Source organism: Pteropus medius, unplaced genomic scaffold (assembly GCF_902729225.1).
Source record: "Pteropus medius unplaced genomic scaffold, Ma_sr-lr_union100, whole genome shotgun sequence".
NCBI classification, from domain to species: Eukaryota; Metazoa; Chordata; class Mammalia; order Chiroptera; family Pteropodidae; genus Pteropus; species Pteropus medius.
In genome coordinates, this window is record NW_024344378.1 from 50,473,831 (window position 1) to 50,492,776 (window position 18,946).

The 18,946-nt window shown below is 47.0% G+C and overlaps 1 protein-coding gene across 2 annotated transcripts in view; it reads right to left on the reverse strand.

The window, feature by feature from the left end:
• Positions 1-18,946, reverse strand: part of DLG5 (discs large MAGUK scaffold protein 5) — a 113,296-nt gene that overhangs the window by 40,706 nt on the left and 53,644 nt on the right. For both annotated transcript variants that reach the window (XM_039872205.1, XM_039872204.1), the window contains 5 exons: positions 17,520-17,682; positions 15,367-15,510; positions 14,514-14,697; positions 3,864-4,123; positions 2,369-2,681 (listed from right to left, as the gene is read on the reverse strand). In XM_039872205.1, the coding sequence (XP_039728139.1) occupies positions 2,369-2,681; positions 3,864-4,123; positions 14,514-14,697; positions 15,367-15,510; positions 17,520-17,682 (1,064 nt within the window). The remainder of the gene's footprint in view (positions 1-2,368; positions 2,682-3,863; positions 4,124-14,513; positions 14,698-15,366; positions 15,511-17,519; positions 17,683-18,946) is intronic.

The following is an 18,946-nucleotide window of genomic DNA, read 5'->3' on the forward strand; positions in this document are numbered from 1 at the left end:
CACACATGCTGCCCCCCAACTCAGATCTCAGTATCCAAAAGCACCACTCATGATCTCCTTCTGCCCATCCTGGGTGACCTTGGGGCCACAGGCTAAGGAAGAGATGGGCTGGTTTCCATGAGACCCTCACCCAGCTCAGGCATGAGGCCAACTTATAAAAGCCTGTGGCTGTAACTCAGCCCCCCGCAGGGGCAAAGCCCACACCAGTGGGTTCTCATCAGACCATAGGGAGATAAGAACCTCTCTTCCACCCCCTCAGAGCCAGGATGGCCCAGGCCACAAACCTGGCCTACTCTGGCTGGATGGGGAGTGGTCTTGTCTGAGAAGCCAGACAAAGTAGAGGAAAAGCTGAGGGTCTCAGTTCTGGAAGCTGCCAGGGTTGGGTGAGGTGGCGGTGGGGGCGGGGAGGGAGGGGCAGGGATTCTCCTCTCCTGCCTGCTGACTCGGATCAGTGCCTAGAAAAGATTCCTGCCTCAGCTGACAGGCAGACTTGACATCCAGCCAATGCCCCCTGTGAAGGCTGAAGGGCATGCATGACTGCTGGGAGTAGGGTGACAAGCCACCACCGGATGCTAGCACTGAGGAAGTCTGGTTGTTCATACTTCTCGGTGCTTTCCACATTCCTGCAAAGGGCACGCATTAACCTCTATCATTTCAAAACTCTTCCATGTAGGCCGCTGTCCTATCACAGGCTCACCTCCTATGCACTTGACATATTGTCTTTGATTTTCTAGTTTAGGGACTGACTCAGTCATTTTTGAAGTTTTCCTCTTCATTTTGTTTTTCTTATTTGATAACATTTTCCCAACTATTAAGCTCTCAGATGCCAGAGTGTGAAAATAAATTGATGGCTTTTCTAGGACAATTACTAAGTTCTAATACATTATTTTTGCTTATTAAAAATTCCTTCATCACGGTCTTTTAGAAATTTCATCAAATAAATACTCCTTTTCACAATGGCTTTCACCTTGACAGTCTGGAAAAATGTCACTCACTTGGTATGAAATTGCCATTAACTGGCCCATTTTTGCCTGCAAGGACAATTTCACAGAGTATTAATAATCACCTTAATAATAAAGATGAATTATTCCAACTTTGTGCAGGCATTATTCTAATTGTATTCTCAATATTAAATCATGTGATCATCACAAACACCCATGAAGCAGATGCTATCATCATTTGTTTTGTAGATAAGGAAACCAAGGCCAAGAAAAGTGAGAAATCACATGACTATGGCCTATTGTCCAAACGCAGGGCCTGTGCACCTTGAGTACCACAGCCCCTAGCACTCACTGGGCATAAGGAGGTGTCACTATCCACAGGAAGACTCACAGGACACCAACCACCCCTCAGCATCAGCCCTGCCTTGTGCTAGGTCCGAGGAGCTCTGGCTGCAACAATCCACTGCCTACCGTTCCCTGATAATTTGCCTGACCTTAAACACCTTGCTTTTCACTTCTCATAGACCAATTTTAAAGCCTGCATTCTAACTGACCTGCATAGAAAAGCAGAATGGAGAGGCATTTCAATGGGGAAAAAGTCTGCCATGATCAAGTTTAGCAACTTAAACAGAGCCACAACACAGATGGGATGGGAAGGGAATCTTAAATCAGGGAGCCAGCAGGGCATACCTGCACTTGGGAGTAAGGGATGTCAGCAATGAGGCCAAGGGGCCGGAAGGAAAGGAGCAGAGGCTCTGCACTGATCACTCAGGAGTCGAGCTGAGTGGTCTAATTCCAATGCTACATTCCAGGACTCTGACACTGGAGGAATGTCCCCGAGAAAGCAAGACTGTAGACAAGCCTTGGGCTCAGCTTAGTATACCATTGTCCTGGCAAGAGCCCAGCTGCCCCTTAAAGAGAAGACCTCTTGGAAACTAGAAGGAAAGAGCCCTAAGGGTACTCTTTCAGACTCACAAGGTCAAAGGTGTCTATGACTCTGGGTATCTATGGCTTTGCAATCTTGCTTCTTAATGAGCAAGTCCTTGAGTTACTTGCTAACTTTCAGCATAAGACTGACCAATAATCACTTAACCATGGGTTTGAGTGTGACAGTGTCCATGCATGGTACACACGTATGTCTGGGCATGTCATTTTACTTTCTTCCTACACTGTAAGCTGTGGATGCCTGAGGCCAAGGCTAGACCTCTCCTGTGTCTCTGTAGCCCAGACAAGAGCTGGGCATTGAGCGCAGTGAACTCGGCAGTTACCTGGGCAGTGTCCAATAACCCAGCTGGCATGCAGGCCTAAGATAAGAAGCCCTTCGCTCTGAATCAGGAGGAAGCTGCTAGTTCAGACACCATGTGTACTGCAGCCCTTCCTCCCGTGACACTTTCAGATGCTGGGAGACCAGCACCCCAGCCACGTACCTGTCGCAGTGCCTCCATCTCTTCGCTGGCTGCCTTCTTCTCAGACGTGCTGCTCTTGAGCTTGGACTCGGCCAGCTCCACCTCGGTCTGCAGCTTGTCAAGCTCAGAGATAACCTGGTCGCGCTCGCTCATGATGAGCTTGTACTCGCTGTAAACTGCATCCCGCTCCTCCTTGTACTTTTCCGACTCCTTGGCAGTTTTTGCCTGTGTGGTCCTCAGCTCTGTCAGCTCTGACTGCAGTAGCTCCATCTCCCACTGTAGGTCCTTGTTCTGGGCCGTGGCCTTGTTCAACTCATGGTGGATAGCCTCAAATCTGGGGGAGAAAGGCAGCCAGGACTTGATGGGGGCTAGGCACAGAGACATGCTGGAAAGTCAAGCATGAAGTTTCAATGAGGTCATTCTCCACATCCCCAAGAGCAAAAAGTCACAGAGTACCAGTGCTCCTGGACCTGGAATTTTTCTCACCCTTTAAAAATACCAGAAGTTGAACCGAGGACGTCATGCCCTCTGTTCTACTAGAAATAATAGCACATTTCTTCCTCAGTCAAGCTACATTATTTAAAAAAAAAAAAAAAATGCTAGAATCACAGCATATGAGAGATAAAAGTGGCCTTAATGATCATTTAATCCAACCATCTCGTTTTACAGATACAAACAATAAAAAATAGATGACTGGCCCATAGTCACCAGGTTAGCATGAGAGCACAGTTCAGCCCTTCCAAGCCAGGAGGCACCTTCCATGCAGGCAATCCTGCAAATCAGAGCTGCAGCTCTGGAGCCGCATTTCTGAAAGTGTGGTCCTGAGAACACCAATCCCGTACAGTGCTCCATTTAAAAAAAAAGTGTGTTCTCTGATGATTTAAGTTTGAGAAGCAATGCATTCTGTGTCCCATCTTGGAGAGTCTAGAGCCCAGTACCAGAGTGAAGGCTCTGAAAAGTCCCACGGTGCAACCAGCAATTCCCAACCCTTTTTATGTCCAGAGAACACTTTTCATATGAAACTGATGAACACTCCAAGGAAGTGGTATTTTCTGCAAGAATGCGCCTTACAAAATACTGTTGGAGGGCCCGGCACACATCCCTACAGATTACACGCCTTAATAAAAATATGAACTTTTAGAAGAAACAATGCCTAGAACAATCAACTTTCCTATTTGCTAGGTGAGTGACTGACACAAGGGGAAGAGGCCATGGGAGACTTCGGAAACGGGATGGTCAGCACATATCAGCGACAGGTAAGTGGCTGGGGTGCTGGTCTCCCAGCGTGTGAAAGCGTCGTGGGAGGAAGGGCTGCAGTACACACTGTGCTGTTCAGACAGGAGGAAGAACAACTCCCAAGACACTGAAAAAGCACAATCTACTGTGCTATTTTAACTCTCTGGAAGTGGCGGGGAGCCTTGCAGATAACCACAAGCCCAGACCAGAGTGGCCGCTAGACAACAAAGATACGTTTGGCCCTCAGCCGTTCTCCTCGCTCCTGGCCTTCAGCTCCTACCTCCTCAGGGAGAGGGCACACTGGTGCTGCAGCTGGATAGCCGTGTCCCTCTGCTGGGTCAGCATCTCCGTCTGCTTCAGCAGGCGCTGGTTCTCTTCTTCCAGCTGCTCCAGGCGGCTCAGGTCCGAGTTGTGGATGGCAACTTTCTCACTGTACCTCTTTCTCAGGGCATCGTAGTCCTTCTTAACCACCTCCAGCTTGTCCATGGCTGTGTCATACAGCTTGTTGAGGATTTCCGATGACCCGTTGTGCTTCAACACCTGCAGACCAGAGAGTTATACTAACCAAGGGTCTGAGGGCAGGAAAAAGGACAGACTGACCACTCTTTACCTCCACGCGTCTGGGGGCAGAACTACTGATAAGGGAGGGGAGGCCACACCCTCTGGCCTTTGGGGTCTAGAGATCTGATTCCACAGGTTCTACAGTCACACTGGGTGGGTGATTTACTCGTTCATAAACATTTCTTAAGTAGTATGTAGAAGACAGGTACCCTAGCAGGCCTGAGACTTCTATCCTTAGAAAGGCCTGTCTGCAAGCGGACTTTTGGCTGGTGCTGGGGAACCTGCATAGCAAACAGTCCTGTACACTGACCTAAAACGTCCCCCATAAGGCTCCCTGTGCCTGGACCAGACGACAGTGTGACTGAGGCTGAGTGCTTGCTTTCCCCTGGAAACTGGAATCTCAGGCCACACGGTGGCTGCCCCCAGGAAAACCCCGGGGCAAAGAGTATCTCATGGGCTTTCTTGGCAACAACATGTCACATGTGCTGTCTCAATTCAGTGCTAGAAGAGCAGAGCATAACCTGTGTCACCCCACAGGGAGGACTTTTGAAACCCACACATGGTTTCCCCTGGACTTTGCCCCAGGCACCTCTTCCCTTTGCTGATCTTGTCTTATTTCCTTTTGCTGAAATAAATTTTAGCTGTATGATTATATGCTGAATCTTATGATTCCTCCTAGCAAATTGTCAAACCTGGGGATAGAGGGAAGGACCCCCAACAAAGGACCCCCAACACAAGTACCTAAAATATTCCAGTGATGTTCTAGATGCTGGGGAAGCCAGAAAGGACACATAAAGGATGTAGCTTATGTACCTTTTATCTTGATGGGAAGATACGAAGGCACAGATGGGCACACAGACAGAGAAAGGGTAGGTAGACAGAAAGGTAGAGAGTGAGATAGACCAAATAAAATAACTTCTGAACATATTAAAGGCCATCGAGGAAATAAAAAAATAAAATAGGATAATGAGCTGGAGAGACACTTTTGAGCAGCAGAGCAGGTGTGAGAGAGGCTAAGTAAGGCCTGAGAAGTCTCTAAGAAGGTGACTTCTGAGTTTGGAGGCAAAGGAACAGCAGTAGCCGAGAGCACACCAAGCAGAGGGGTGCGCAAGTACAAAGGCCCTGAGGCAGGAAATACCAGAGTGTTCTAGGCACAAAGAGAAGGGCAGGACAGAGTGACTGGAGGCCAGTGAACAAGGAGCAGTGGGTTCAAAAGAAGACTAGAGAAGTGGGCACGGCTTCAAGGCTCACAGCAAAGGCTATCCTGAGGCAGAAGGGAACTAACTGTAGGAGGGTTTTAAGCAAGAGAGCAAATTATAGGTTCTGAAGTTCACTCAGGGCACTGTTCTAAAGAATAAACAAGAAGATGAGTTAAGAGGATGTCAGGGGCCTGTTGACTTCTGCTAATCACCTCAGGGGACCTGAGCCCTTGGGCAGGTCACTTCACATCTTTGGCTCTCAGTTTCTTTATTCCTTAAATGACAGGACTGAACCAGAAAAGCCTGCTTAACTGTGCAAGCTCCAACAGTCCAGGCATCACCTGGCTCATTCAGCATGGACCCTGAGTTATCAGATCTTTTCAGCCCAGAGAACCAGAACCTGGGACTACTGAATACAGGCATACCTCATTTACTGCACTTCGCTGGTATTGTTTTTTACAAATTAAAGGCAAGACCCCTCCACCAGCAAAAAAGATTATGGCTCACTTAATTGCAGTGGTCTAGAATAGAACCCACAATATCTACAAGGTATGACTGCATACCTTTAGAGGGAGGGTTAGCCCTCAATGAATACGATTAACACAAAAAGCCAAGAAAGAGCTAATTTAGAAATCAGAATCATAGACAAGGAAAGTGAGTTCATTCCTCTAAGACCTAAGCATTTGCTCCTAGGACGACTATAGACTATTGGAGAGAATAGGAATCCCAGAAATAAGCTCATTCTGGGCTTTTAGTCTTTCTCTCTCTCTCTCTTTTTTTTTTTAAGCATTTCTTTCTTCAAAGGAATCTTACAAGGACACCAAAATACAAAACTCGTTTTAAAAAAAAGGTAAATTCCTCAAGCAGTTAAAATCTCCACTGTTTTGTAAAAACACTTCACCGCTGCAGACAGGACTACACACTGAGAAAGAGTCACAAGACCACTAACTGAGCCCCATTCTATTGTTTAAAGTCTTTTAATAATAAAACGGAAAAGCATTGCAAATAATGCAGGAAAATTTTAAGTATCCACCACTTAGCTCTAAAGTTAACATCATGTCCTTTGTGTCAAACTGTTTTCCAAAGAAATACACTATTCTGGTGTTGCTAAAGGCTCCAATGCACCCTCTCTTATTCCACACCCCCCTCTTCCCTTCCAGAATTAATCACTCCCCTAAATTGCCGTCAACCATCTCCATGCACGATATTTTATTTATATTACTTAGGAATTCATAAAAACCTCTAATGGCATCATGTTTGCTTTTCTTTTTATTCAGTGCTGCTTTTGAGATTTAGTCCCGTGATGCAGGTGGCATTTCACTGTATGAACACGCCACACACTCTCCTTTTCCTGTGTGATGAACACTTACATTCTTCGGGAGATTTTTCTCTAGAAGCAGAGTGGCCAAGTGTCGGGATATGGATTTTTTCACACTTACTGGACAATATCGAATTGTTCTACCAGTGTATGATCCACCAGTTGTGGGCAAAAGTTCTAAGAGTCACTGTCCTCAACACACCCTCACCAAGATTTCATACAGCCAGATTTATCTTTTAATTTTTAATTGTAGTAAAATACACACAACATGTCATCGTCTTCACCATTTTTAACACCTTTAAGTGTCCATTTCAGTAGTGTTAGGCATATTCACATTGTGCAATCACTCTCCAGAACTTTTTCATCTTGCAAAACTGAGTGCATGTCCTCATTAAACAACTCCCCACTCCACCCCTTCCCCCAGCCCCCCGCAGCTACTGTTCTACTTTCTATTTCCATGAATCTGACTACTCTTAGGTACCTCGTATAAATAGAATCAGACAGTATTAATCTTTTTGTGGCTGATTTATTTCATTTAGCATATTGTCTTCAAGGTTCATTCTGTACTATGTGACAGAATTTCCTTCCTTTTTAAAGATGAATAATATTCCACTGTATATCTGTACCACATTTTGTTTATCCACTCATTCGACGAGGGACCCTGGGCTATTTCTACCTCTTAGCAATTGTGAAACAGATTTTTTAAAGTACTGACAAAAAATAAGATCTCTTTTTTTTTTAACTTTCATTCCCGATTACTAAAAAGACAAAGCAACTCTCCTTATGTTCATTTTCTCTGCCTCTCTCTCTCTCCCTTTCCCTCTCCCACTCCTCCTTTCTGTAGGATTTATTTTTAAATTCCAGGAACTAATCCTTTCCCAGTTATATTTATTACAAATATCTCCCCCCAACATATGGCTTTTAAAATTTCTTGCAGTGTCTTTTGTTATATTAAAGTTTCACATTTTAATACAGTAAAATCTAGTGATTATTTCCCTATGGTTTGTGCTTTAGTTGTTGTATTTAAGAAGTTCTTTCATTCCTATATTGAAATTATGAAGATACTCTATCTTTTTTTCTAAAAAGCATTTACTTATTACATTTAAATCTTCGAACGACGTGGAATATATTTTTCTGTATGGTGTGACATGAAGATTTAACATTATTCTTTTCCATAAATCTCCAGAGATAGGAGACTGAGCCCGAGTACAAGACAAACTGTGCAGATAATCGTCCGAGTGCAGATAATCGTCCAAGTGCAGATAATAAAGTTGGAGGCCGCCAAGGGCATCACCTGGACACAATGCCCCACCGTCCCACATGTGCCCAGGACACACAGCACCAGTGGAGCTCACTCCTGACTTGCAGGTCAGTCAGTGCCTTCTACCCATATCTGGAAAAGGTCCAGCTTCTGGAAAGGAATGCCCTGACTTGTGGTCAATACCTCAAACATTTCAATTAAAAACCACTTCAAATGTTTTACTCTCTAAACATCTCCTAAGCCAAGTGAGAACCTCAATAACTCCAAATGAGTCAAGCGGTTTATTACAGAACAAAGGCATTGCTGCCATTCCCGGCGTTCCCCACAAGGTGGCAGCCCTGGGTAGACCAGGCAAATGCTCTTGGGCAGTTGTCCCACCTTCCAAGCTTCATTAAGAAACTAATTTTAAAGGCAGCCTTGAAATGACACAAAGACCGCATTCCCAGACTTGGCTCAGCAGGGCCCACCCTCACTGGTCCACGACTGAATCTGGAGTCTACACCATGGCTTGGCCTTTCTTCATGGGGAAATAGTCTCCAAAATGCCTTACCTGTGAGGAGTTTGGATGAGGATTGGCACCTACATGACAATCCAGGGACACTTCAGGACAGAGTGAATCCTGCTGTCAGGATGGGCTGCAAGTCCCCAGTGAGTTGGGGTGGTCAGGGGAAATCCCAGAGCAGGCCCAGGCATCCTTTCTGAAGCTCAACCCAGCTCTGATAACATGGTGAGATCCAAGAACAGAAGGGACCCTGGGAGATCAAGCTGATGCCGGGTGCTGTCTGGGCCATGGCTCCACCCATTCCACAGGCGGAAACCACAGTGAAGGTCTTGCTTATTGTGAGCTGACAGCTACCTTCTCCAAGTCCTAACCTCTCGTTCTCAGTCCAGCCCTGGAGTCACGCAGAATAATCCTTTACCCACAGAACAGCATCCACGTATTCAAAGAGGCTCATGGGCTCCCAAACACTTCTTGACTTTTCTCTACAAGCAGGGCTCACAGTCATGCCTATGCTAACATAATCAAAAGCCTCTGAAAAAATTGGGGAAAATCACAGCCACAGTTAAGAGAATTTAAAAAGCTATCCTATTAGTCTAGAATTTTACCTTTTTCTCATTAGATTATGTTCTTAGTAGGAAGTTCCACACATGTGCATAGACACCGACACACACACACACACACACACACACACACACACACACACACACACACCCCACCCACCCAACAGGACAAATGTTTAGCTTCCCACCTAAGGCTATAACGAAAGGCCTAGTGAGAGAGAGAATACTTAAATTTGGTTCTGAATTCTCAAATGATAACGGCAGTAAACTTCTCACCTCAGGTAGTCCAGGCCAGTCTTTAGAGATGACCCCCCTCTGGCCTGTGAGGAGGGGGTGAAAGTGGAAAGGCACAAAGGCAGGGTCTGGTTCCATCCACACGGCAAGAGGCCACAGCCTGAGCTGCTCCGGAGGGAAGATAACAAGAGGACCGCCCCTGTCCCTACGCTGATCAGAAACACTCATTCCCTCTGGGCTTCTCTGCCAGGCACGCCCTTCAGACACTAAGAAACCCCTTTCCTGGGAAACCGAGGAAAAGAAGTCAACTTTTATGAATCATCAAAGTCAACAGCATATTTAAAGACAGGAGACAAGACCAGGAGGAAGTCTCCTGGGGCGTTATAATACATTTTCCAAGTAATAGCAGAATCTATTAAAAAAAGAAAAGCATTGCTTTGGACCCTGCAATTTTACCTCTAAGAATCAAACTTTAGAAAACATGCACAAAGGAGCACAAGGACACATGTAAGTGTGCCACCAAAAAATCATTTGTAATAGGAAAAAATGTAGACAACCAAGATTCTCAATACAGAATGGAGTCAATAAACTCTTGACAACTAAACTATGAATTAACTTGTTGGATGTCCCAAATTTACAGAAAATATAAGGAGACCCATGATATATTAAAGGATAAAAAAAAAAAAGCTAGGTGACAGAAAATAAAGCTTTGTGCTGAGTATGACATAGAACATGTCTATAAGGACATATCCCAGGTGGATGAGAAGTTAGTCAACTCTAGGGGCTGGGGTGGGGATGGGAGAGTGACTTCACTGTTTTTTTTTTTAACCAAAAACTACGCATTATTTTAATTTAAAAAATGCAAAAACATCCTAGACATTGTGCCGCTAACCAAGGTTGGCAATTTCTGCCCAGGATCTCTTGGACATTTCTAATGAAACCCAAGAGTCCACATTCTGACTGAGGTACTCTGGAGACGGAACTGCCATGTTACAACCCATCCCCCAACACACACACATATGCAAATATAAGCACACACACAGGAAAGACCACCTGTCTGCTGCTCTCTAGTGGGAGAGGGCCCGGACCCCAGGCCATGGGGCCTCCCTGTCCAGGGTTGCCTCATTTCCTCAAGGATAAATCATGCAGAGGGCTGGGGAGCCCCACAAATCCCTCAAGCAAACATGCAAGTCAAACAGCGCCATTCACCCCGCAAAGGCCTCTCCAAGTTAACAAGGCGTGGGAGGAACCAGGCAACAAAACCAGCCTTGTCCAGCAAGGTCAACCTTTGCCCTCCGGCCCTGTGGGGAGGAAACCTGTTGCCACCCCCATGTCCCCTGCTTCCTCTGCTGCTGGCTTACCCAAGACCTGAGTTTTCCACAGCTCAGGCAACTATCCCTGACCTGGTAAAGGTGAAAAGGCCTGTGAGCTGAGAGATCCACTCCCGCCCCAGTGGCAGCCTGAACTCTTCTCCTGGTGGGGTCTCAAGGTAGCACCTGGTAGGGGCACTGGTCTACCCGAACAGAACTAGGGAAACTCTTTGACTGCAGTAATAAACTACCCCCAGCGGTAGGAAAAGAACAAGGAATGAATGGCAGGGGTGGGAGAGAAAACCTTTCCATGTCAATAGTAGGGAGAAAAGGAAAGGGGGCTTGAGAGGGGATAATCTTGGTCTGGCTGTTTGTACAAACTGTGAAAGGCCTGAGGGAACACAGTGATGAAATTTTATGCCTTGTAAGGGCAGAATTTTTTTTTTATGACAAGGTGATAACTGGAGTCTTTGAGATAATTCACATACCATACAATTCACTCTTCAAGTGCACAATTCGGTGGTTTTTGGTACATTCACAAGGTTGTGGGTGGGTGGGGGCTGCCCTCAGCTGGGGCTCTCCCTGCCTCTCGGGCAGCATGTGCCCCCTGAGTCGCCACAGCAGCTCATCCTTATCTGCCTCACACACTGGATTTCTCCAGAAGATTTCTTTTGGGGTAAAAACGGTTTGCCTCTAAACAACTGAAAACTCGCAGTCCTAACCCTTTACTCTAAGAAGTTCTGTGGACCGTCTAGGAAGGAGGAAGGGCCTCTGCAGGGGTTTTCAATGCATGCAGCACGGTACTAGCCATAGGCTGGTACAGCACGTTCTCCTTGGTACCTCATTTCATCCTTAAAGCGATGCTTCCAGAGCATCCCCCACTCCGCTCCTGGATCTGTGAAGGGGACAGGAAAGGAAAGTGGGGCCGGTTGAAGCTGCAGTCTGAGATCATGCAGGAGGTCAGCGGAGGGTTTCTCGTGGTGCTGCCCGGAGAGAGCAGCTAGACTCCTGCTGCCCTGGCCTTTGCTCACCCCTCCCCTTCCACAAACCCTTCTTATTGCCAAGGCTCCAAAAGGGCCTGCTAACTCCTGCCGCCAGACCTGACCCCACACAACCAAGCCCCCTAATCAGAGGGTTCACAAAAAAGAAGTCTGATATCTCCAAGTATATTGAACTCAGAGTCCTTCACTAAGCCTGCTCTGGGTATTCCAGATAAGACTTCAACAAAGATCAGAGAAAATCAACGACAGAAGCCAATTTTTCAATAGAATACAGGTTATAATGGGAAAATACTGAAAATAGCCCAAAGGTCAGTCAATAGGAGACTAGTTAAATCAATCATAGTGCTTCTTTGTAATTCAATACTGGGCAGCAGTTAAAAACAAAAGTAGAATTTGTACTGAAATAAAGATTCACGTGATATATTCAGCCCCACGAAAAAACAATGTCAGCAACGAAATGAGTAGTATGATCCCATTCTGTGAAATAAATTAACAAAATATAAGGGCTCTATGAGCACAGATAAAAATCTCAAACTTTTCACTGGTAGTACACTCATGGAAGTTATTTCTCTGAGTGAGACAACAGGAAGAAGTCTACCTTTTATTTTAAAAATGGCAGTATTGTTGGGTTCTTTTATTATGTTACAAAATGAATATTCATTTTGCAATTTAAAAAAAATTGTATAAAAATGAAAAGAAAGCCTTGTCCTTCCTGTTTCTGAACAATTTAACCTACAGCCATAAGGTGAAACAGAGCGGGGTGGCGGGCTACAGTTGGTACACAACTCTCGTGGCCTCGTCAGAGCCTGCAGAGGATAAGGAGGCGCCACGTGGAGGTGAGGCCTGGGGGAGGGCACACATGGAGCATGAGGGTGCAAAAGGGTGAGAAGGGGGTGGCATGAGAAAGGGGGCTACAGAGGCGAGGGGAGGGGTGTATACACAGGGGGTCTGACTGAGTAAGTAAATAAAGAATAATAGCAACTGAGTTTCACACTGCTATAAAAGGGAGTTACAAAAATGGAAAGATAGAAAACTAGAATGAATTCTGTGATATTGTAGTATGAGACTGGAATTGGAAGTGTTTAGTGTGAACTCATGGTTTTTTAATATATGTATCACCTACTGAAAATACATATAAGATGCAGATATAAGGGGGAGGAGGGAGAGAGAGACACAACATAGAAATGTAAGTGGGGTGGGCAGTGTGGTATACTCAGATACTCCCTACTCTGTTCACTGAGAGGGCCTGGGAACAGTGATACCCCAGTAGCTATAAGCACACTCAGCACTTAGATCTTCCTTCTAAATACCATTCTCCACTAAAAGGAATTGAGGGCTCCTTAGAGAAATGGTTGATTTCTAGAGCAAGGGCAAGGAAATTATAAAGTGAGCTTAGAACATCTTCTTGTGCCAGAGAACAAGGAATGCTCAAAGAGTGAGGAGAAGCAAGCTTGAAGGGGCTCCTATTGGCCACAATGGATTATAACCCACTGAATAAAACAGGAAACCATAAATAAATAGGTAGGTAGGTAGGTAGGTAGGTAAGTGATAAATAAACAAAGGGAAAACAAGTAACTTTACAACAGAGATACCACCTTAGTCAGGTGATCAAAGTGAACGTCATCAGTAATGGGTCATACCAAGCCAGGCCCCAATCAAGAGGATGCAAAGAGGAAAAAGCAGCATCACGTCCTGATAGTCCTGCCTAAGATGCATAAAGGGGATCAAATAGTGAGGATCAGACTAACGCAGGATGAAGGACAGCCTACAAAATAACTAGACTGTAATCTTCCAAAGCATCAAAGTCATGCAGGTCAAAGCCTAAGGAACTGTTCCAGACTGAAGGAGACCAAAGAGACACAATAGCTGAATGCAAGGCTTTATTCTGAACAGGACCCTTTTCCTATTAAAGACACGATTGAGACAGCTGGCAAAGCCCAAATGGAGCCTGATGATTAGGTGGCAGTATGTACTGATGTTAACATTTACGTTACGGTTACATAGGAAAATATCCTTGCTTGTAAAGACATGTTGGCATGTTCGGGGGATAAGGTTGGCAACTTTTAAATAATAAGGGAAAAATAATTTTCTGCACTATACTTACGACTCCTCTGTAACTCTGTAATAGTTTTGTAATTTAAATTTTGTAAATTATACATGAAAATAAAGCAGTGTAGATAATATCACGCTCAATTATCAGAGAAGTTCAGGATGTTCCATGTCAGCTATATCAAGCAAGCCCCAATGGTCCTGCTTTATTTAACTCAGGAAACCATAAATGATGGAGATGGGTTCTCCACCTAATCAGACCTACCCTCTGGCCCTCCTTGGTGTTGTCTTCCAACCCCACACATCTAACCATCTGTGGACATAGAACATGTCATCAGCCCCTATCATATCCCTGGGCAGTTCCAGACCGTCAGCTACAAGAGAACTGGCCGACATCACTCATGGCAAGTTAATGTTCTGACTGGCCTGCTCCTTATGCCTTTGTCAATGTGAAACAAGAGCTGAGCAGAGCGAAGAAACAGACTGGGAATGCACAGAGCAGCAAAGGCAACAGGCCACACAACCACCTCAAAATAACAGTGATAACTGCTCCATCCCCTATTTGCATAGGGCTTTAATATTTCCAAGCTTCTCTCCACCTGTAATCTCATGCAATCCAAGCTACAGAACCCCAAGCCCTGGACAAAGTTGAATTCCTGTCACACACTGCATAGCACCTCCTCCATGGCAGCCCTTGCAACATTCATAATGATACACGAATACATGTTATTATTTGATTAACATTTGTCTCCTTCATTGGACTGCAGAGTCCAGGAGAGCAAGGGCTGAGTGTTTGTTCACAGATACCCTAGTGCCTCACATGAGGCGGACACTCCAGAAATAGCTGTTAAATGATCATGTGGGTGGATGGGTGAATGGGTAGGTGGGTGGGTGACTGACCTTGGTTTGCACCCAGCTGCCCGGCCCAACCCTACCTGCTGCTGCTGGGCCCGGAGATCACCGATCTCCTTCTGGTCCTCCTCATGGAGCCGCTTCATGTCCTCCCACGACTGCTGCAGCAGGTTACGCTCCCGTAGCAGCTGCCCATTCTCCCGCCTCAGCATGTCCACATCATCCTTCAGCTGGGTCTGGTCACTCAGGAGCCGGCTATGGAGTGTGCTGAAATACCCCCCCCACACAGTAAGCCCCAGACAGCCTCCAACCCCCACCCCAAGGCATCACCAGCCTCTCCAGGACCCAAAACTCCCAATACACCAGCCAGGAACAATAGAAGCTGGGTCCACAGCACTCAGGAGCAGGCCAAAGCCTGCTATCAGCCAGATGCCAGAAGGATCCAAACCACTTATTAAAAGCCTGACACCAAAAAGGGCATGTATACAAAACCAAAAAAAGGGGTCGTGGGGAGGTAAGCCCCTACCTGGTGTAAACCTGGCACCTCCACGTACTAAGGTACTGAGGCCTGGGCAAACATCAGCAGGTTGGCAGGCAAATACCCTCAGAGGGGCACCAGGAAACCAAAAGGGAACAGGCTCCATCTGTCTCTCCTATGGTTGGAGCTGTAGCAAAGCCCCCTGAACAGTGACTCAGAAGCCCAGGAACCTGCCTGGCTCACTGCCTCATGTCAATTTCCTACCTACTGTGCTTCTGAAGCAGGCAAAAGATGGTGTGAAGGGTTAATAGCCTAACTTTGCACCTAGGAAAACTAACCCACTTGTTGAAGGCCCACTGCTTGCTATGTGGCAGAGGCAGGACTAGAACCAGAAGCCTTAGCTCCAAGTCTAGAAATAAAGAAGGGTAAGAGGCAGCCATTTTGTAGGCCCCACTCACTGGTAGAAGTCGGTCTCCTTCGCCACCTCCTCACACCTCTTCAAGGCATTGGTGTGCTGGTTCTGCAGGCTCTGCAGGTCAGACATGGCCCGCACGCACTGGATCTTCAGCCTCTCGTAGTCAGGATTCAGCCTGTGGTAGGGCCTGGCCCATACAGCAAACACTGCCGTGAACACACTGACAGGAATGTCTCTCCCCCAGGAAGCCATGTCCTGGATCACTCCAGCCCAGCGGTTCCCAACACTGGTCGCCTAATCATCAAAACCACCTGGGTATTTCTTAAGCTCAGATGTCCTGGCCATACCCAGACCAACAGAATCAGAATCCCCAGGATGAAGGGAGCCTTGGTTACCTGAGCTCCCTGCGTGGGCCTGGAGAGCTGAAAGCACCATCTTCTTCTCTAGGAGCTTCCAGGAGACCCTACAACAGGCCTGCACACAGTGGGTCCAGGCCACCAGAAACCTGATATGAAGTTTCTCCTTTCTTCAGAACAGTGATTCTCAATCTTGGGCTCACATTAAAATACCAACGCCCAGACCAATTACATCAGCTTCCTGGGGGTAGGACTCAGACATCCGGATTGTTTTTTGTTGTTGTTTTGTTTTGTTTTTTTTTAACTCCTCAGGGAATTCCAATGTACAACCAAAGTTGAGAACAGTGGCCAGGAACAGTAGTTCTCAAAGTGGGGTGGCAGGATTTGTAACATTGGTACCACCTGAGAACTTGTTAGAAATGCAAATTGTCAGGCCAGCCCCAGACCTCCTAAATCAGGCACTCAGGAGGGAGGAAGGGAGAGAGGGAGGAAGGACTAGCTAGCAATCTGTGCTTCAACAACAAGGCCTCCAAGTGATTCCAGTGCATGCTCAAGTTTGAGAATCCCTGCTCTAGAGCAGGCGACAGCAACTCTTTTCTGTAAATGGCCACACAGTAAATACCTTAGGTTTTGCTGGCCACACGGTCGCTGTGCAACCACACACTCTGCCTTGGTAGCATGAAAGCAGCCATGGACAACATGCACTCTGACACCCCGTGTCTTCACTGGCCCTGCCTATGTCCCATCTGACTGGGGCCTAGCCTCGACAAAGCAACCTCTAGAAACAGGCTTTGCAGCCCTGACATTCCCTACAGAGGAACCTTCCTTGGGACATGGCGTACATCCTAATGCTCCTAAAGGGAAGAGGTTAAAGCAATATCCCTCCCCTCAGGACCCCTACCAGCATCTTCTGGAAGAATAAACCCCTCTGCAGCCCTCCTCCACCTCCATGAAGCCCTCCTGAATCATGCAGGTGTGTAAAGACTCTTCCTCTGCTTCACTCCACAGCCTGCCCTTCCCTGGTATCTACCTCCAAATCTCAACAAATGAAGCAATCAAATATTTTCCTCAAAACAAAGAAGACAAGTGGAATATACCCTTCCTAAAACACATATGGCAGGGTATAACTACTGTGCTTACAAACCACATAAAGATCCACCCTATAGGAGGTAAGCTAAGGTCTTCTGGGAGACAGTGGCCCATGCACACATGTAGACGCACATGCACACACACACACCTACACAGGCAGACCTGTCGAAGGACTGGCAACAGGATAACTATATTAGGGCAAAGGCTGCACAGCACAGCAACAGTGGATAAGGAGAGAAGTATAATGCCTTGGGTCTGGAAGGCAGAGGCCTAGAGGTGGGTAGTGATGAGCTCAAGACCATCCGGCTAACCAATGACGAGGCACCAAAGTAGGACCAAGTCCTTCCAGCTGCTGCCAAGACCACCCAGTGAACAACCATCTGCAAAGGCCAGGGGAAAAGATAGGAGGCTGGCCCCAGGCTCTTCTGCCATATACACACACAAACACACACACAGGAACACACCACTATCAGGGCCAAATGTATAATTGTCACACAATAACACCTTTCAATCCCCAAGTCATGCAACTCAGGCCATGGGCTCCAATTTTGATTTGGAGAAAGCAAAACAAGCCTGTGCCATCTCTTCCAAAGCCTGAAGCGAAAGTGTTTCAATGTGAGGTGGGGGTGAGGGGACCCCCCAGGAGCTAAGGACCCCCTGGTGGGAAGTGGTCGGTGATAGCATATGGACAATAACCCTTGCCCATTGGCAAGGTGTTGAGTGCTGGGCCAGGGAAGCGACCAATCATTACCTCTTGTCAAAGGTCGTCCCATGAGTCGCAAAGGCCAGGCGCTTCCGTAGTTCATTCCTCTCTCGGGTCACCAGCCGCAGCTGAATGGAGAGGTTTTCCACCTTCTCGTTCACCTGCCGGTCAGTGAGGAGGGGTGGCGGGGATGGAGCCTTCCCGGTGGTACCTGGTGGAGGAAAATAATAAAGTGAACTGGCACTTAGACAGCGCTCACCAGATGCCAGGTACTGCTCTGAGCTTTTGGCTTGCATTAGTTACTCCCAACAGCCCTACCAGGTATGTCCTGTTAGCATTCCCCTTTCACAGATGACAACACTGACACAGAAAGTAAGAAGTAGAACCGAGACCTAAGCCCAGGCAGTCACTGGCACTCGAGCACTCACCCACTCACTCTCTGGGCCCTAGCTGAGGACCTTGAGGACGTCCACTCTTCCCAACGCACCTTTGACACCTCCAAGATGAGCTGTTTGGGGCCTAATCCTGTCATCCTTGCCTAGTCTGGAAACACCAGCAAGCAGAGACCAACCTGAGCCCTGAGTGGAGCAGAAGACATGGCCTAAAGAGGAAGGGACAGCTGGAACCCTGTGAAACTCTCAAGGATGAAGGTAGCCAGCTCCAAAGCTGGGGCCCAAGGGCTGCGTCGCCATCTGCCCCTGACCAGGGCTGGACACTCTGCACTGCTCCCTTTTCTGAGGGGTCCAACTGTCTGAAGGACCTGCCCAACCAGCCCAGGTGTACAGGCATAGAGGAAGATGTTGAGAGAGCCACCTACAGCTAAGGTTAAGTGTGACGTAATATAGGTAAGTCCTGGGGCCTCTGGCTGCACAGCCCACATCAGGCCCTCATCATTAAAAGTGTCCTGAAGGAAACCCCTTGCCTTATATAATTATGAAGGAACAGTGGCCACCACCAGCACCTCTGACAAGATCCAAATCTATTTCTAAAAGGAGAGCACCTCACTCAAATGTCTGGGAAGAAGAGATGAATCCATGGTGCCTTTATATTTAACTCTGTCCATATGTTCACCTGAGATCTCCTCTAACACTCAGAAATCTGAGATGGGGTCACAGGAACTCAAAGGAGCCATCCCATTTTATGAATGTGATCCAGGAGGCTAACACACCCCAGAGGCACAGCATTTGTCTCCCCAGTAGCCCCAGAGTGTGCGAAGGGCAAGATACATGTCTTCTGACTCTGCTATCCTGACTGTACCCCGACCCAGACTGATCCTTGTTGGCTGACTGCTCATGCAAACCAAGAGCCCCCTCTCCCACAAGACAAAAGACCAGCACTCAGGTGTGGCCTTGTACCTTCCAGGTGTGCCAGACAAAATGAGGAGTTGAACACTGTGGGTGACAAGCTAGACCATGGTCTGAGGGAGGAGCCTCAAGCTCGCAGATCATCAGTACCACTGAATCTAATACCCGCTG